At 34.5% G+C, this 17069-nt stretch overlaps 1 protein-coding gene across 6 annotated transcripts in view; it reads right to left on the bottom strand.

The window, feature by feature from the left end:
* The window catches only part of LOC150101041 (uncharacterized), a 242556-nt gene that overhangs the window by 126179 nt on the left and 99308 nt on the right, over positions 1-17069 (bottom strand). For all 6 annotated transcript variants that reach the window (XM_090401679.1, XM_090401681.1, XM_090401678.1 and 3 more), the window contains exon 5: positions 6534-6609. In XM_090401679.1, the coding sequence (XP_090257805.1) occupies positions 6534-6609 (76 nt within the window). The remainder of the gene's footprint in view (positions 1-6533; positions 6610-17069) is intronic.

Here is a 17069-nt window from a genome sequence, read left to right as displayed (position 1 = left end):
ATTCGAATTTTTTATGAACGGTGCAATAAAAGGGAGTTCAGGCAAACACAATATTTAGATTAACAAAATAAAACATTTAATATACGATATATAGCAATTACATGAATTCTACTTTTAAACGAAACAATACAAATAACTTAATACATCTTGCTAAGTCACTTATTCCAATTCAATGTTCTAAACTTTAACATACAATTCACTGCTTCAAAATTATAAATTTTCTTAATTCAAGTTAATAAAACAAAACTTCTCATTTGATCAGTCTGCACACATCTATCAGTTGTACTTAATGTTTAAATTCACAGCAGGCACTAATCAAGGTAGACATTATTCCAAGCAATCTTATTTCGGACCTTGAACTTTGAAGATATGCTATAGTAGTTAATGTTAGAATAAAAAAACATGTATGACTACTCTTACCAGATACAATCTTCAATACATCAATTAATTGTGAGCACACTTATGAATTAACTTATTTGAGCTAGCGGAACACATTAAATAAAATTCTTCAACGCTTTAACTGAACTATTGTTAATCGCGCTTCACTACTCTAAAAAAAAACAGCAATAAGGTACTGATATCCTTCCTTGTTTACTTTTCTGCAACTAGATAAATTCATTATAATTCTTCTCAGGGCAACACAGAATTAAAACGTAATCCTAAATTAACTGGAACTAATCAGAATTTCCCATTGAATGTCCAGTTCTTTATTTATCCGACTACGACATCAATTTTCCTCTATAACAACAGCTGATTTCACTTGCAGCTGAGTATAAGATTCACTACATTTCTTGCTTACTTCTAAACACTATGCTCTTGAATTTCTGCCCTAAAGAATTTACAATTTTCTTTCACTTCCTTGCTTATATCCTACTTTCCTTCAGGCTCCGCAAAACTCTTCCCCCTTTTTTTTTTTCTATAAAATTCTTATTGCCTCCCCTTTCTCCTTTCTGGTTCCAAGGTCACGCACTCTTCGACTCGTGTTTGTTTATTTCATGCGTCTCCATGACAACGCATGAACGTAAACATTTCGCTAATGTAATACAACGCTCTACTCTTACATAAGTGATTACATAACATTAAATTTTCACAAATAAGAATAAACAGAATATTTAGCTACTTAATCAGCTCTTTCATTACGTATACAATTATTTATAATACACTTTTCGTTACTTTACATATATATTTTAGTTATCATAAATTTCTACACATATTATTATTTAATAAATTAATAGTAGGTTAAGTTTAGAATAAATATTTAAATAGTAATCCTTAATTAAGGAACAATAAATAATCTTTATACAAATTATGATTAATACATAATAAGCAATGTTAAATGTGAATGAAAAAAAAATAAATTACACAACATAGTTTCATTCACAATTTAACAAGGTCTTAGGCAAGAATTGCGAGAAACAGCCTATAAGAAGAAAATTTCCACCTTAGAAGAGTGTGTCAAAACTGTCAAGGAAAGAGAACAAATATTAGGAGACCTTTATCCCTCAACCAATGTAAGTCTTGTGAATGTTGTGAATAAGACTGACACTTCCTTCAACCAATCAGAAATAGAAAAGAGAAGTAAAGTTGAAAAAGGAAAAGCAAAGAATATTGGAGAAAATTTAAGTAGTGTGAACTGCATGACTGAAAATAAAGAGCAATTGGACAAGAAACTGATGACAGAAGTAAAAACTTTAATTCACCAGGAAGTGAATAAATTGAATCAGCCAATATTAAGTAGTCTTGATGAAGTTATGAAGCAATTGTCGACTATTACCTTAAAATCTCAAGAAAATCAAAACCCCACTACAAATAAAATTAATGAGATGATCAAACATGAAGTTGAAAAACAAAGTCAACCTATTTTAAATAGTCTAGATAAGGTAATCCGAGGATTAGATGATGTTAGACAACAAATGTCTGTTATTCCTCAAACCAAGACAGACATAAAACAAAGAAATCCTGTTAAATGTTATAGTTGCTACAAGGTTGGACATTATGCTAGGAACTGTTTCCATAACAAGGAAAACTACTATAACAACAAATGGAACTCAAAATTTGGATATGTGACCCACAGGAGAAATAACAGAATTCAGAAATATCAAGCATCTAATGAGAGAATGATGAGAATTAGAGGTGATATCCTGGGCTCTAAATGCGACATCTTATTGGATACAGGATGCAATGCCTCTACAATTAGAATGGATTATTTCCTAACCTTGAAGAACAAACTGTGGAAGAGCACTGCCAAGCTGAGACAACCTGTAAGAATTACTTCTCTCTCAGACTCAAACTCTGTGGCATATGAAAAGCTTCGAGCAAGAATATACCTACCAGAATTTGGACTGTACGTGTGGCAAGACCTACTTGTTGTCCCCACCACTTCAAATCTAAGTTCTCACATTATCTTGGGAACAAACTTCTTAACAAGATATCAATTTTCTTGTGACTTTTCTAAGAAGGAAATATCCCTGATGAACAAGAGGAGATATACCGGAAGAAATGAAATTCGTGATTGTGATAAGGCTAAATATCAAACAAAACAGTTTAGATTGCCACGTGAATCAGGACCATCTACTAAGGAAAAGTCGGTTGTGAATCAATCATCTAAAAGAAATAATGATGATAACTCTCATGTGCACATTCAGACTGACACACCACTTGTCACTGATGAACAACAAGTAGTAGTGACAAAGCCTAAAGCAGAAATTGCCACTAATAGTGAGATAACAGTTGAAGTCAATTTTGGTAAAATAACCAATCTATATAATGGAACAAATCACCAAATAGTGAAACAGCTAAAACTTAATTCTGGTAATAGAAAACGTGAATTTAATTCAGAAGAGAAAGTCCCATACTACAGACATAGAAGACACAAAAAAATTGATAATGATAGTAATGAGAAATTTAATGAGAATGTAAAAGAGAATAAATACATTAAACATAATAAGGAACCAAGTTTCAGTCAAACTAGGTACTACTTGAGGAATCGGAAAGGAAATATGTAATCCAGTCCTTCCGTGAAGGAGCCTAGTATAAAAAAAAAATTTTTTTTCTTATAACAAAATTTTTTTTTTTTAAAAGGAAGGGTGAGCCTATGTTAAATTGTGAATGAAACTATGTTGTGTAATTTATTTTTTTTCATTCACATTTAACATTGCTTATTATATATTAATCATGATTTGTATAAAAATTATTCATTATTCCTTAATTAAGGATTACTATTTAATTATTTATTCTAAACTTAACCTACTATTAATTTATTAGGCAATAATATGTGTAGAATTTATAATAACTGAAAATATATATATGATGTAACGAAAAGTATTATTATAAATAATTGTATACGTAATGAAAGAGCTGATTATGTAGCTCAAATATTCTGTTTATTCTTATTTGTGAAATTTTAATGTTATGTAATCAGTTATGTAAGAGTAGAGCGTTGTATTACATTAGCGAAATGTTTACGTTCATGCGTTGTCTTGGAGACGCGTGAAATAAACAAGCACGAGTCGAAGAGTGCGTGACCTTGGAACCAGAAAGGAGAAAAACAGGCAATAAGAATTTTTAATCAGAGAAAAGGGGAGAGTTTTGCGGAGCCTGAAGGAAGGTAGGATACAAGCAAAGAAGTGAAAGAAAATTATAAATTCTTTAGGGCAGAAATTCATGAGAAGAGTGTTTAGAAGTGAGCAAAAACGTAGTGAATCATATACTCAGCTGCAAGTGAAATCAGCTGTTGTTGTAGAGGAAAATTAATGTCGTAATCGGATAAATAAAGAACTGGACATTCAATGGGAAATTCTGATTAGTTCCAGTTAGTCTAGGATTACGTCTTAATTCTATGTTGCCCTGAGAAGAATTATAATGAAATTAACTAGTTTCAGAAAAGTAAACAAGGAAAGATATCAGTACCTTATTGCTGTTGTTTAGAGTAGTGAAGCGCGATTAACAATAGTTCAGTTAAAGCGTTGGAGAATTTTATTTAATGTGTTCCGCTAGCTCAAATAAGTTAATTCATAAGTGTGCTCGCAATAAATTGATGTATTGAAGATTGTATCTGGTAAGAGTAGTCATACATGTTTTTTTATTCTAACATTAACTATAGCATATCTTCAAAGTTCAAGGTCCGAAATAAGATTGCTTGGAATAATGTCTACCTTGATTAGTGCCTGCTGTGAATTTAAACATTAAGTACAACTGATAGATGTGTGCAGACTGATCAAATGAGAAGTTTTGTTTTATTAACTTGAATTAACTTGAAATAATTCACTGCTTCAAAATTTATAATTTTGAAGCAGTGAATTGTATGTTAAAGTTTAGAACATTGAATTGGAATAAGTGACTTAGCAAGATGTATTAAGTTATTTGTATTGTTTCGTTTAAAAGTAGAATTCATGTATTTGCTATATATCGTATATTAAATGTTTTATTTTGTTAATCTAAATATTGTGTTTGCCTGAACTCCCTTTTATTGCACCGTTCATAAAAAATTCGAATCTTGCAGGAACCCCAAGTGGAATAGTAAATAATTCGGCCTAAATAAATGAGGAGACTGCTAACTTAATTGAAAATTGATCCTACTATTTTATATAGACTAATCTAAAAATAGGGTGGCGCAGTATAATTATAAATTTCCCTACTTTTGGATCGGTGATCAATTCGCAATTAGTTATTTTATTTATAAGAGTGACTTGAACCAAGATGGCGGATTTAGAACATAATATGAAAATAGAACGTCACGACAAAAGGTCAAATAAAGTCAATAAACAAGTCAATAAAGTCAATAAACAAGTCAATAAAGTCAATAAACAAGTCAATAAAGGTCAAAACCGGTGACGGTTTTGACCTTTATTGAGGTCTCATCAGTGGGAGCAAGACCCAGAAATGGTGATACTAAGGTGGAAGTAATGCAGAAGTTGTCCCAGTCCTGAAATTACTTTGGGCACAAACTTTGTTTGCTTACACTTGGATAAAGGATTAAACCAAATATATAATTGTTAGAAAATAAATATTTTTTTATTCTAGTATCACATAAAGACAACCTAAGAAAATTTGGCTTTTCACCTTATACTACAAGAAACACAGTTTGATATCAAAGTGGCAGCACTTTTACTGGATTGTAGAAAATGTTGCTCTTCATGCAAGTGGGATAACTGAGCTCAAAACTGCCAGTGTGAGAGATTAAAAATAAATACATCAACAGTTTAGTGCCAGAGGAAAAGCTATATATCTTTCATTGGTTAAGTTTAAAAAAAATTCTGTTCCTACCACTCCTTACTAAACTCAGTGTGATGAAATTCATTTCACTAAAATTATGGAGTCTACAACTATGTCAGGAATAATTATATTCATTTTTGATGTGTTGACCTTCATATTAAGGTTTATATTATTTGGAGTATACATACTTCATATTATATTTCATACTTCATATTATCTGGAATATATACATATATATATACATATATACAAAGATAAGCTATATTACATTTCAAACAGTTATGCCCAAGTATCAATGATTTGATCACCCATTATTCTACTGATATTTTAGTGTAAAAAAGCATCAGTTGGTAACAAATTAAATCTTCATACTGAAACTCATTATTAATACCAGATGATTCTCATATTAAGCTTTCAGCCAAACCCTTGATCAGGTAATTGCATATATAGATTTAATATATAAGGCTTTAAACTGGAAAGTGAATAAAATCTACTAAAACTAGAACAATGGTTCTCCAAATGGAGATTACAAGTGAATCCCCAAAAGAGTATAGCAATACTTTTCACCAGAAGATTGGCAACTCCCAAGGGGGAACCTTTATCTATTCAACACCAAAATCCCCTGGCAAACAGAAACCAAATATCTTGGGGTAATTCTAGACAAAAGATTAACTTTCAACCTACACATCAAAGCCTTATGTGCGAAAGCATCTAAAACTATCACACAACTTTACCTTCTGCTAAACAGAAAAAGTAAGCTAAATACCAGAATCAAAGTACTCCTCTACCTGCTGATGATCTTCCCCATAGTGACATATGCATCTCCAGCCTGGAGCCACACATCCAACACCAATATCCCCAGGTTACAGAGAGCGCAAAATAAGTGTTTGTGCATGATCTTAGATGCACCATGGTTTGTAAGAAACATCCAACTGTACAGAGATACAAACATCCCTTACATCTACTCCTTCCTACAAACTACAGCAGAAAAATTCTTCTCAAAGATCGACACATCCCAATGATCTAGTGAAACAAGCAGCAAACTAACGACGAAACTGACCTCTTCAAACACAAGAGGCCAAAAGCTATCCTAAATACTAGCACGACAATTAATCTCCATGCCCCCCCCCAGGGTGAGCTCACAGCTCATAAATCTTTCTTTAAATTTGTCCTCCCTATCAGACAACGGGGAATAAAAAAGCATCTTGCTTCACCCTTCTGGCCAGTGATGTTATGGTGAATAAAATGATATGTGATGTAATGGATTGTAACTATTCTTGGAAATACTCTATCCTGCATTCATAATTTTGAAAACTTACTTTTATTTAAAACTGGATCCCCTGTAAATGTATATGTTGCTGAACAATCAGATTCCAATTTTCTTGTTAGTTGGTTCTGGAAAACGAAATTATATTTTTTAAATATCAATAAAGCTTTTTAAAAAAAGCTATATTAATGTTTAACAAAGAAAATTACATAATTAAATTTAAATAAAAGTAATGCAACAGGTAGGTACATAACAGCAATAAGTCATACTCAAGAACACCCTGACTGTTATTACTTAAGTGAAGAATACTGAGAAGAGGTATGAGAAAATGGTCGTCTGTAGGAGATGACTATTATTATATGAAACGGGCACCTTCAAGGAGTCCGAGACTCACTGCGAGAGACCCAATCTATCCACATAATCTATCAGACCTCTCCTTGAACCTATTAGCAGACAAAGCACTCACAACTGACTCTGGCAAACCCATTCCACTCATTCACAACTCTCCAAGCAAAAAATCTAGTTCTCTCATTCCTACTAACCATACCTTTATTCAACTTCCAAGAATTACCCCTTGTTCTGGTCCCTCTAGCACAAGTGCAGAAATATTTCCCCTGCATCTATTCTATAAAACTCTTTAAGCAAGTTAAATGTTTCTATCATATCCTCTCTTTTTCTCCTATTAACCAATGTCTGCAATCCACACACCCTCAATCTATCCTCATAGGGAACATTCCAAAGGTCACTCACCTCTGAATCTTCTCTGCCGCTTCCTCATCCCCAAGAAACTCAGGGAACCAGACTTGAGCAGATGTGGCATATCAAGGCTTTATAAAGAGGAATAAAAACTTCTTTATCTCTACTTGTTAATGTGTTCTTCACTAGCTAAGTAATATTACAGGCTACCTTAGCAACCTTCTTTTGGCCTGCTCGGCTAGATTCTTCTCATAATCTGATTTTGCTTTCCTTGCCATGCTAGCCACCTTTCTCTTTATAGACCCTCAACATCATTTTCTTCTTCTGCAGCTCGTGCTTAATGACATTACTGATTCATCTAACTCCTACCCAATTAACCCTAATTATGCTAGGTCTACAATTTAATACTGCTTCCTCTAGATCAGTGGTTCTTAACCTGGGTGGGCCCGCCCTGGGGCTGCTGTAAATGCTGAAGGGTGCCTGTAAGCATTACATCGAAAATGAAGTAATTGGGCTACCTTTTGGTCTGAATTTCTACCTGAAAATAATTAATTGGGTTATTTTTAGCAGAATCCACTACTTTTATAAGTTTTATCTGCTACTTTTTCCTAACACCTGTCTGACACCCTGGTTTGCAGTTTACATCTAACCCGTGGTATCGTGTGGTGCACACTACACATATATATAAAATCAGATTATATATATATGTGTAGCACTGTAGCCAATTAAAATGAGTGAAAAAAGAAAGTGCTGTCAATATTCAAGTGAAGATTTAAAATATGGAGTTATTCCGTCTATATATAATGAGCAGTTAACAATGTGCTTAATATGTGAAAAAAATTTCTCAAATGAAGCCTTCAAGATTGATTGAGCATTTAAGAATAAAGCATCCAAATAAAGCAAAAAAGGATGCGGAGTACTTTCGTGAATTAAAGAGTAAATTTAAAAATCATCCTGGCCTTAAAGGGTTGGTTGCAAAATAAACTAACCAACTAGGAAAGGGACTTGTTTTGTCTTACAAACTTTCAAAATTAATTGCCAAATGTGAAAAGTCACATACTACTGGTGGAACTCTCATCTTACCGACTATAAACAGCTATAAATGAAGTTTTAGTTATGATGATGATTGGCCCAGGTAAAAATTTATAATTATGGATTATATATATATATATATATATATATATGGATTTATATATATATATCCATTCTATATATATAAAAAGATAAGCTGAAATTTTAAACGTCTTTATGTCACGTTTTTTGTCAAGTGAGAAAAATATCCCCTACGTATATATGTTTGGTTTCATTTTTTTCGAACCCAAAATTAAGAAATCAATGTTTTAAACATAAGGTAAAAATAATATGACGTCGTCAATTCCTCTCAGCAATAGTTCAGTATCAACAAGGATTGATGAAATGGCAAATGATACTGAAAAAAAAACTTTGTGATGATTTAAAAACCATAGAATTTTCTTTGAACCTTGACGAGACAACTTTACATGACAATGAAGCTTTGTTAATGACCTACGTGCGTTATATAAATACTAATGAAGACATTATAGAAGAGTTTCTATTTGCTGAACATTAACAGAAAAGGTTCTATATAATTTAACAACCTAAAAAAATATAATTTTTTAGGTTGTTAAAGACTTTTTTTAATGTTAAAAACATTCCTCTCGCAAATATTGTGCGTGTAACTGATGGAGCACCAGCTATGATTGGTCGTCACTGTGAATTTATAGCACATTAAAAAGAAGCAATTCCAAATATCTTTACAATTCACTGCATTCTTCATAGACAGCACTTAGCTGCAAAAGATCTTAGCAGTAGACTACATAAAACTTTGGATGATGTTATTAAAGCAGTGAATAAAAATAAAAGCCAAATCATTGAACAGCGGTATTTTTCAGGAACTTTGCCATGAAAATGAAGAATTTGAGCGTCTTTAGCTTCACACTGAAGTTAGATGGCTCTCAAATGGAAACTGTCTGTGATGCTTTAATGGTCTCTATGATACTGTTTTGGAATTTCTTAATTCAAATGATGAGAACATGTGTAATGTTCTAAAAAAGGAAAACGTTGATATCGCATATCTTTCCAATATTTTCACCAAATTAAATGAGGTTAACATCAAATTACAGGGAAGCACCATGAATCTTATTAAAGCAAAGAGAATTATAAATGCTTTCATCAGCAAATTAACATTCTACAAGCAGAGCATTGCAAGACGAGATTTTCTGTAGTTCCCAAGTCTACAAATAATAGATGATGATTTAATGTTAGATACAGATTTGGATTGTTATTGTTCCCATCTTCTGACTTGATGATAGCATCAGCCTGGCCAAAAATTATTGGGATCACTGAGAGATGGTTGACAGAAGAGGATATAATAACAGGAATAGAAGTCGCTGGGTACAGCATTTTTCAGCAGGATAGGAAGGGAAAGCATGGTCGTGGAGTACTGCTTATGATAAGTGACGACCTATGTCCTCTAAGAGTGGAAACTTTGGAAGGCAGTGACACTAATGATTTTGAAAGCATATGGTGTGAGGTAGATGTGGGCAAGACAGGATATTTAGTGGGGTGTTGCTACAGACCCAGGAGTACAGAGGGTGGGGACTAGGAAATGTTTAGACAGTTGAATTTGGCAAGTGCAAGAAGAATGATTGTTATGAGAGATTTTAACTACAGTAGTATAAACTAGGGAGAGGAAGATGCATGTAGCAATAAGGGAATGGAATTTCTAGAATTCTTGAGGGACAAATGTCTTAGGCAACATGTAATAGAGGGAAAAAGAGGTTCAAGAGTTTTAGATTTGGATATAGCATCAGAAGAATTGATAATAATTGAGATGACATCTCTTCCACCAGTTGGAGAAAGTGACTATATGGTTTTGACTTGGAAAATAAATAGACATGGAAGAGTATCAAAGAGACTGGAACGTATGTGGAATTATAAGGCAGGTGATTATAATAGTCTAAGACGTCAACTTGGGGAAGTTTCATGGAGGGAGGAATTGCAAGGCCGGGATATCATTAGTGCGTGGGAAATTATGAAAGAATATTTGTTAGCAGCAATGGTAAGTTGTATACCACAAGTGAACAAGAGGACACAATTTGGAGTAAAGTGGATGACAAACAATATTAAACAGGAATTGCATGCGAAAAAGAGGCTGTGGAAGAGATATAAGGAGACAGGTGAAGAGAAGATGCATGAAGAGCATAAGACACAGGACAGAAGAGTGACTAGTATGGCAAGGAAGACGAAACTGGAATATGAGAGGAGATTAGCCCTAAGATCCAAAGAAAATCCTAGGGAATTTTTTAGCTTTGTGGCTAGTAGGAGGAGAAATGACTACGAAAGATTGACATTGTGGGATAAAAACGGGAATAGAGTGACTGATGCAGAGGACATAGTGGAATTGTTCAATGAACACTTTATTGGAGTATTTCATCCTGAAGGAGTAAATTTTAATAACAGAGGGATAGGGCAGGTTTGTGGTTTAGAAGTGCAGGAGGAGAGCGTATTCGAGATGCTGAGTACTCTGGAAGTCGGTAAAGCTGTGGGACTGGATGGTATTTCACCACAGGTTTTGAGAGAATGTGCTAGGGAACTGACAGTGCCTTTGACCTGGCTTTTCAATGAAAGTCTGGCTGCTGGAAAGGTGCCATGGAATGGAAGGAAGGTAAGATAAGATAGTGCCATTACATAAGCGCAGTAGCAGACTGGAAGTGTCTAATTATAGACCAGTTTGTGTGTCATCAGTAGTTAGTAAGATCTTGGAGAAAGTAGTGAACTACCGTATATAGCATTGGGCAGATGAGGGTAATGTTATCTGTGAGAGTCAACATGGATTTGCGAAGGGGCGCTCTTGTTTTAGCAATATGTTAGCCTTTTATGATAAAGTTACAAGAGGATGAGGGAAAGGCATATACTGCCATTTTCTTAGACTTAGCGAAGGCATTTGACAGGGTACCACATGATAAGCTGATATTTAAGTTGCAGCACATGGGTCTGGATGCCAGATTGGTCAACTGGATTCAGGATTGGCAGTCCGATATGTATCAAAAAGTTGTGTATGGTGGGGCAGTTTCAAGGAAGCAGAGGGTTACAAGTGGGATCCCACAGGACTCAGTACTGGGACCTATATTGTTTAACCTTTATATCAATGGCATTGTCAATGGATATTCAGTTGTTTGCAGATGATGCGAAGCTCGGAAGGATTATTAGTAATAGTGCAGATGCAGCAGCCCTGCAAGAGGATTTGAATAAGCTAGATAGATGGGCAAATGAATGAGGGATTATCGGTTTAATGCAGCAAAATGTAAGGTCTTTAGGTTTGGGAAACATTGATGGGATGCCGCATATTCTATTGGAGGAGATGTACTGGAGGATGTAGGGGAGACAAGAGATCTAGGGTTGATGATTAATAGAAACCTGAAATTTAGGTGACATATTGCAAAGGTGGTGAAGGTAACACAGGATGGCTGCAATAATGAGAAGGACACTGACCTGCAGAGATAAAAGGGTTATCATTCTGTTGTATGGGTCTCACTTAGACTATTGTTCTCAGATTTGGTCCCCAGGATTTGGAGGGGATAAATTAACTGTGGAAAGGGTACAAAGGCAGATAACAAAGGTTTCAGGACTGTACCATGTTAGTTATGAGGATCGGCTCATAAATGGGAATCCCAGCTTGGGATCGTGACGTGCAGCCAGAGTTAACTTTATATCGAGCTATTGCATACATTACAAAGACAGCAAATTATTTCATTGTGTTGGCCTCAGTTTGAGTGTGCTTCATCAACTTTTCACCTCGTGCTTGCTGTGTTTTATGTGTTTTATAAAAAGTACATATTCAATTAATATTTTTTACATACTGTGGCCCTATGCCCTTTAATTTAAATATAACGTATTTTCTTTCATTATATAAAATTAGTATAAAAATACTAGATAGTAGATATATTTTAGCTGCAGTGTCAATAATATATATATGCATAATGCAAGTTCAATAAATAATTATACCTTTTATTTACTCTATAGTTAAAATTCCTGTGATTGTCAAAATTGCTGTTAATAATATATGCATCTATAAAGCGTATTGATGTATTCTTGCAGCGAGGTCCATTATGTATTTCTAGCAGAAATACATAATGGACCCCACTACCGTAAGGTAGTGAGGTCCATTATTATTATTATTTTAATTAGCATTATCATTCAGTATGTACTTAAAGGTGTTATCTGTGAGCGACTACTTTCAGTTGTGCCAAGTAATGATGATACAGGACAGGGACTTTTTGATCTATTGACTGAAACATTACAGCATTTTAAATTGATCCCAAAAAATGTTTATCTGACAGTACAGATGGAACTGCAAGCTACCATGGCCAGTATAATGGTTTGCAAAGTAAAATTACTGATGTGGATGATCAGCATGTTCATATATGGTGCTATGCCCATGAAACTGCAGAAAAGAAAGAAACTGCACGCCTACAGTTTCTTTTTTCAATTTGCTCCAGAATTTAGCACTTTTGTGAAAACATCATACGCAAGAATGGTTGTATGGATAGAAGTTGTTGGAAAACATCTAGGAGAAGTAAAAATGAAACGATTAAAGATAATTGGTGAGACAAGATAGCCAGGAAAATCCAATTTCAGGAATCCTGCAACAACTATATTTGGATGTTTTGATGATGCTGCTGTCAGTACTTTTGTATATCTATTGACATGCTTATCAATGATAGAAGATTCAGACAAGTTTGATGCAAAAACAAAACAAGAAGCAAATATTTTACTTCAAAGTCTTCTAAAGTTTGAAACAATATTGACAGCATTTACTTACTTGTATATATTTGAAACTACAGCCCTTTATCAAGTTATTTACAGACAAGTGGCTTGGTTTAGATAAGTTTACTGAATGGAGTTTAATAGATTCAGCCACAACAAAGATGAAGGAACAGACAAGAACATTTGATGACGTTCACAGCAAGGCATTGGAATTTGTAAATGAATTTAATGACAAGATTTCACAGTTGAATATGGAATGAAAATCAAACATTGGAGATTGACTCTTTGGAAACAGCATTGCCAGTTAAGAGGCAGAGGAAGAAGAAAAGAATGGCAGATGAGCTTATGGATGATGAAGGAAATTCCTCAGATTCTCTAGCTGATTTTCGAGTAAATGTGTTTAACCTAATAATGGACCACATCGTCCAGTCACTAGATTCATGCTTTGTACAACACAAAAAGTTATATAAAGATTTATCCTGCTTGGATCCAGAAAAGTTTAAAATTATTGCAGAAAAGGGCCTTGAAGATGAAACACTGGAAGGTATTATTAAGCTGTCTCCACAAATCAGCAAAGATCAAGTAATATTGGAATTGTTTTCTTTTGGTTTGAACTTTGATGTATTAAAGCTATTGCTTAATGATGGTGAGAATATGGATTCCAGTTGCAACATGTGTAAACTTTGTAGCACTTGCCATCGTGTGTACTAAAAATTCTGGCATCCAACAGACTTCATGACAGGTCATATGATAACCTTTATGAACTTTATAAAGTCATCTGCACACTATCAGTTACTGAAGTCCAATGTGAGAAGATATTTTCAAAGCTAAAAATCATAAAGACAAGGCTAAGAAATTCTGAGGAGAACTTAGAATCATACAGGTTGCTATCCATTGAAAAAATTGTTGGATGAATTGGATGCAGAAGCAATTGTTGAGATTTGCACAATCATCTAGTGAATTCAAAATGATTGCTCTTAATATAGTGCACTGCATGAAATATGCTTTTAAACTACCTGTTAATGTGTAAGATGTTCAGTACAAGCAAACTATTTAAAAATATCCATCATTTATTTAAAATTAAAAAAAAAATTAAAAATTAAATTATAACAATCTGTATTTACATTTACTATCTAATGTATACTGCCAGTAATATGTACAATATATGTACACTGTAATTGCTAAAAAAATACACATTTATTTCACAAACATTTTAATTGTACCTTTTTACCACTTAAGTATTTTTTGAAAATTTTATTTTTCTTATAAAAATTAAATGATAGCCTTATAGTTGTGGATGTGCCCTCCTTTGTCTCCTCGCAACCAATATTTTTAGACTCAGTCTGCCACTGGTGGTAAGCAAGGTCTTATTACTGACTTCTAGATAACTAAACCAGTCCAAGTATGCAATGAGAATTATACAAATGATGTTCAAGAGATTTCAAGTGATGATGACATCTGGCCACTCGTAAATAAAGAACATCCACAAAATGTTATTTTTGAAGAAAGTGATACGATTAAAATATGTAATTGATTTTATTCTGCTTAAAACATTTATGCATTATGTGCAATGAAGTTTATGTAAAATTTGTAATTTTATAAGTTTATACTACATATTTGTTTCATAGTTTATATGTTTTCTTAACTTACATGAATTACCTGAATTAAATAAAAATATTTTTTTTGTTGGGTATGTCATTGTTGTTTATATAATTTAAAAAAAAAAATCAATTTCAGAACATAACCCTACTTTTTCAATGTGATCTGAGTCTTGAATAACGCGATTTATATAACATGGCATTTCTATGGAACCTAACATCTGCGTTATACGAGAGTCACCTGTATTTGGTTTAATCCTTTATTCAAGGGTAAGCAAAGTTTGCACCTGAAATACTTTCAGCAACTTGTCTATAGAGGCTAATAATTTCACACCACTTGACTTAGTATCCCATAATGCAAAGCACATATCCTTGCAGACAAGTACAATGCTATGCATTATAGGAAGGGTCACTACCAAGACCAGTTTCAAACTTTATTGGCACTTTTTGGCTACTCGTATAGGAAAATATGACTTCTGCATTACTTCAACCTTGGTATCACTTTTGGGTCTGGCTTCCACTGAAGACCTCAATAAAGGTCGAAGCAGTCTGGATAGTGATTTGCATTATACATATCCACAAGGATATGTGATTTGCATTATGGGATACTAAGGAGAGTGATCTGAAGTCATTAGCTTCTATATATGAGTTGCACCAGTCCTGAAAATACTTCAGGCACTAACTTTGTTTGCTTACACTTGGATAAAGGATTAAACCAAGTATATAATTTCTTGGTATCTTTAATTTAAAGATGTGTTGTCGTTCAACATCAATAAATCCAGGATTCTATGCATGATAAATATTCCTCTTAAGAATTTAATCACTGTCTGAGATGTCATAGATCCTTGGGAGTCGCACACTTCAGGTTATTTCAAATATTATTATTATTATTATTATTTGACACCTCCAGGGAGTCCAAAGACTCATCGAGGGAGGGCACCTACTCCACAACTCTCTGTCTCCAACACTCAATCCACCAACTGACTGCAACAACATCAACACCATCTACCACCGACCACCACCAATACTAGTATTTCCACAGACAATCACAAACATCCATGCCCACGGCAGGATTTGAACTCACAGCCTTTTAGCTGGAGAGAGGATACGCTAGCCACTTGGCCAGCCAGGCTGACTAAAAATTATTATTATTAGACACCACCAGGGAGTCCAAAGACTCAATGAGGGAGGACACCTACTCTACAACTCTCCGTCTCCACCACTCAACCTCATTTAACCCACTGCATCATCTCCACCAATGCCATCTACTGTCCACCACCACCACCACCACTAGTATTTCCACAGAAAATCACAAACATCCACGCCCACGGCGGGATTCGAACCTGCAGGCTTTTGGCTGGAGAGCCAAAATGCCGGATACACTAACCCTCAGCCAACCAGGCTGGCAAAAGTTTATTATTTTTATTATTATTATTACATGACACCTCCAGGGAGTCCATGGACCCATCAAGGGAGGGGCACTTGCTCTACAGCTCTCTGTTTCCACCACTAGCTCCACCTCCATCCACCAACTACAACGAATTGTATCTACACCAATGCCAGCTATGCCGACCATTACCACCATTAGTATTTCCAGACAATCACAAACAGCTATGCCAATGGTGGGATTTGAACCTGCAGCCTATTAGCTGGAGAGCAGATATGCTAACTACTCAGCCAGATATGAATCCACTAGTAGTGGGAGCATATGTCCCTCAGTCAGACTCTCAAAATCTATAGGCAAATAAGACCATTGTCTCGATGTAATGTTCCGCTTGAATGGTTTCATGGCAGGTAAACTGCTACTCGCTTATGTGCATTCAGCAAAATTCCTGATTGCTTGATTTCTCTGTTTCATATGTACATACAAAAGGCTTTGGTTTATCTGATGCCCCCGATGGAATAATTTTAGCACTCACTGTCAATAAACGTGGAGAATGACTGCTCTGGTTCCCCACAGAACACATCCATGATGCATGGAGAGAGAGTAGATTTGCTTTGATCTAGTATACTTGTATTTGGGGAATCTGGCTAGTCTATTTATTAAATTTCATACTGAGAGTGCAGTATTACACTGAAAAATCTTACTAGGCCAAAGCCTTTATAAGAGATCACCCAATTCAAGTACAATTTTTTAAGTTTTTTTTAAATTTTAAAGTCTCGATATGACAGTCCTAATAAAAAGAGGTCTTTATAACTAGTGGAGCACTAAATTTCGCAAAAAGAAATAGTAGCACTGGTAAAGTGAGGAGTTGTCCCAAACTCCTCTTGTATTAGTCTTACAAGGTCTTGGTTTCTACTTGTAGTATTGCACCTTGTTAAGATGGCTAGAGGCAAGTGGGCACCCAGTACCCACGACTTGGGCATCAATAACCCATCGTTCTTTTTCTTTCTTTATTAGGAGAGGACACACGGGAGGAAGGAATTGGATTTTATGCGGTTATTAAGGGATAACTATCTGCAACAGCATGTAATGGAAAATACTAGGGGTCAGAGAGTACTTGACC

This window comes from Typopeltis vanoorti, chromosome 12 (genome assembly GCF_054136105.1).
Source record: "Typopeltis vanoorti isolate ZY-2024b chromosome 12, IOZ_Tvanoo_1.0, whole genome shotgun sequence".
NCBI lineage: Eukaryota > Metazoa > Arthropoda > Arachnida > Uropygi > Thelyphonidae > Typopeltis > Typopeltis vanoorti.
The sequence above is the reverse complement of the archived record's forward strand: the minus strand, read 5'-3'. Positions and strand labels throughout refer to the sequence as shown.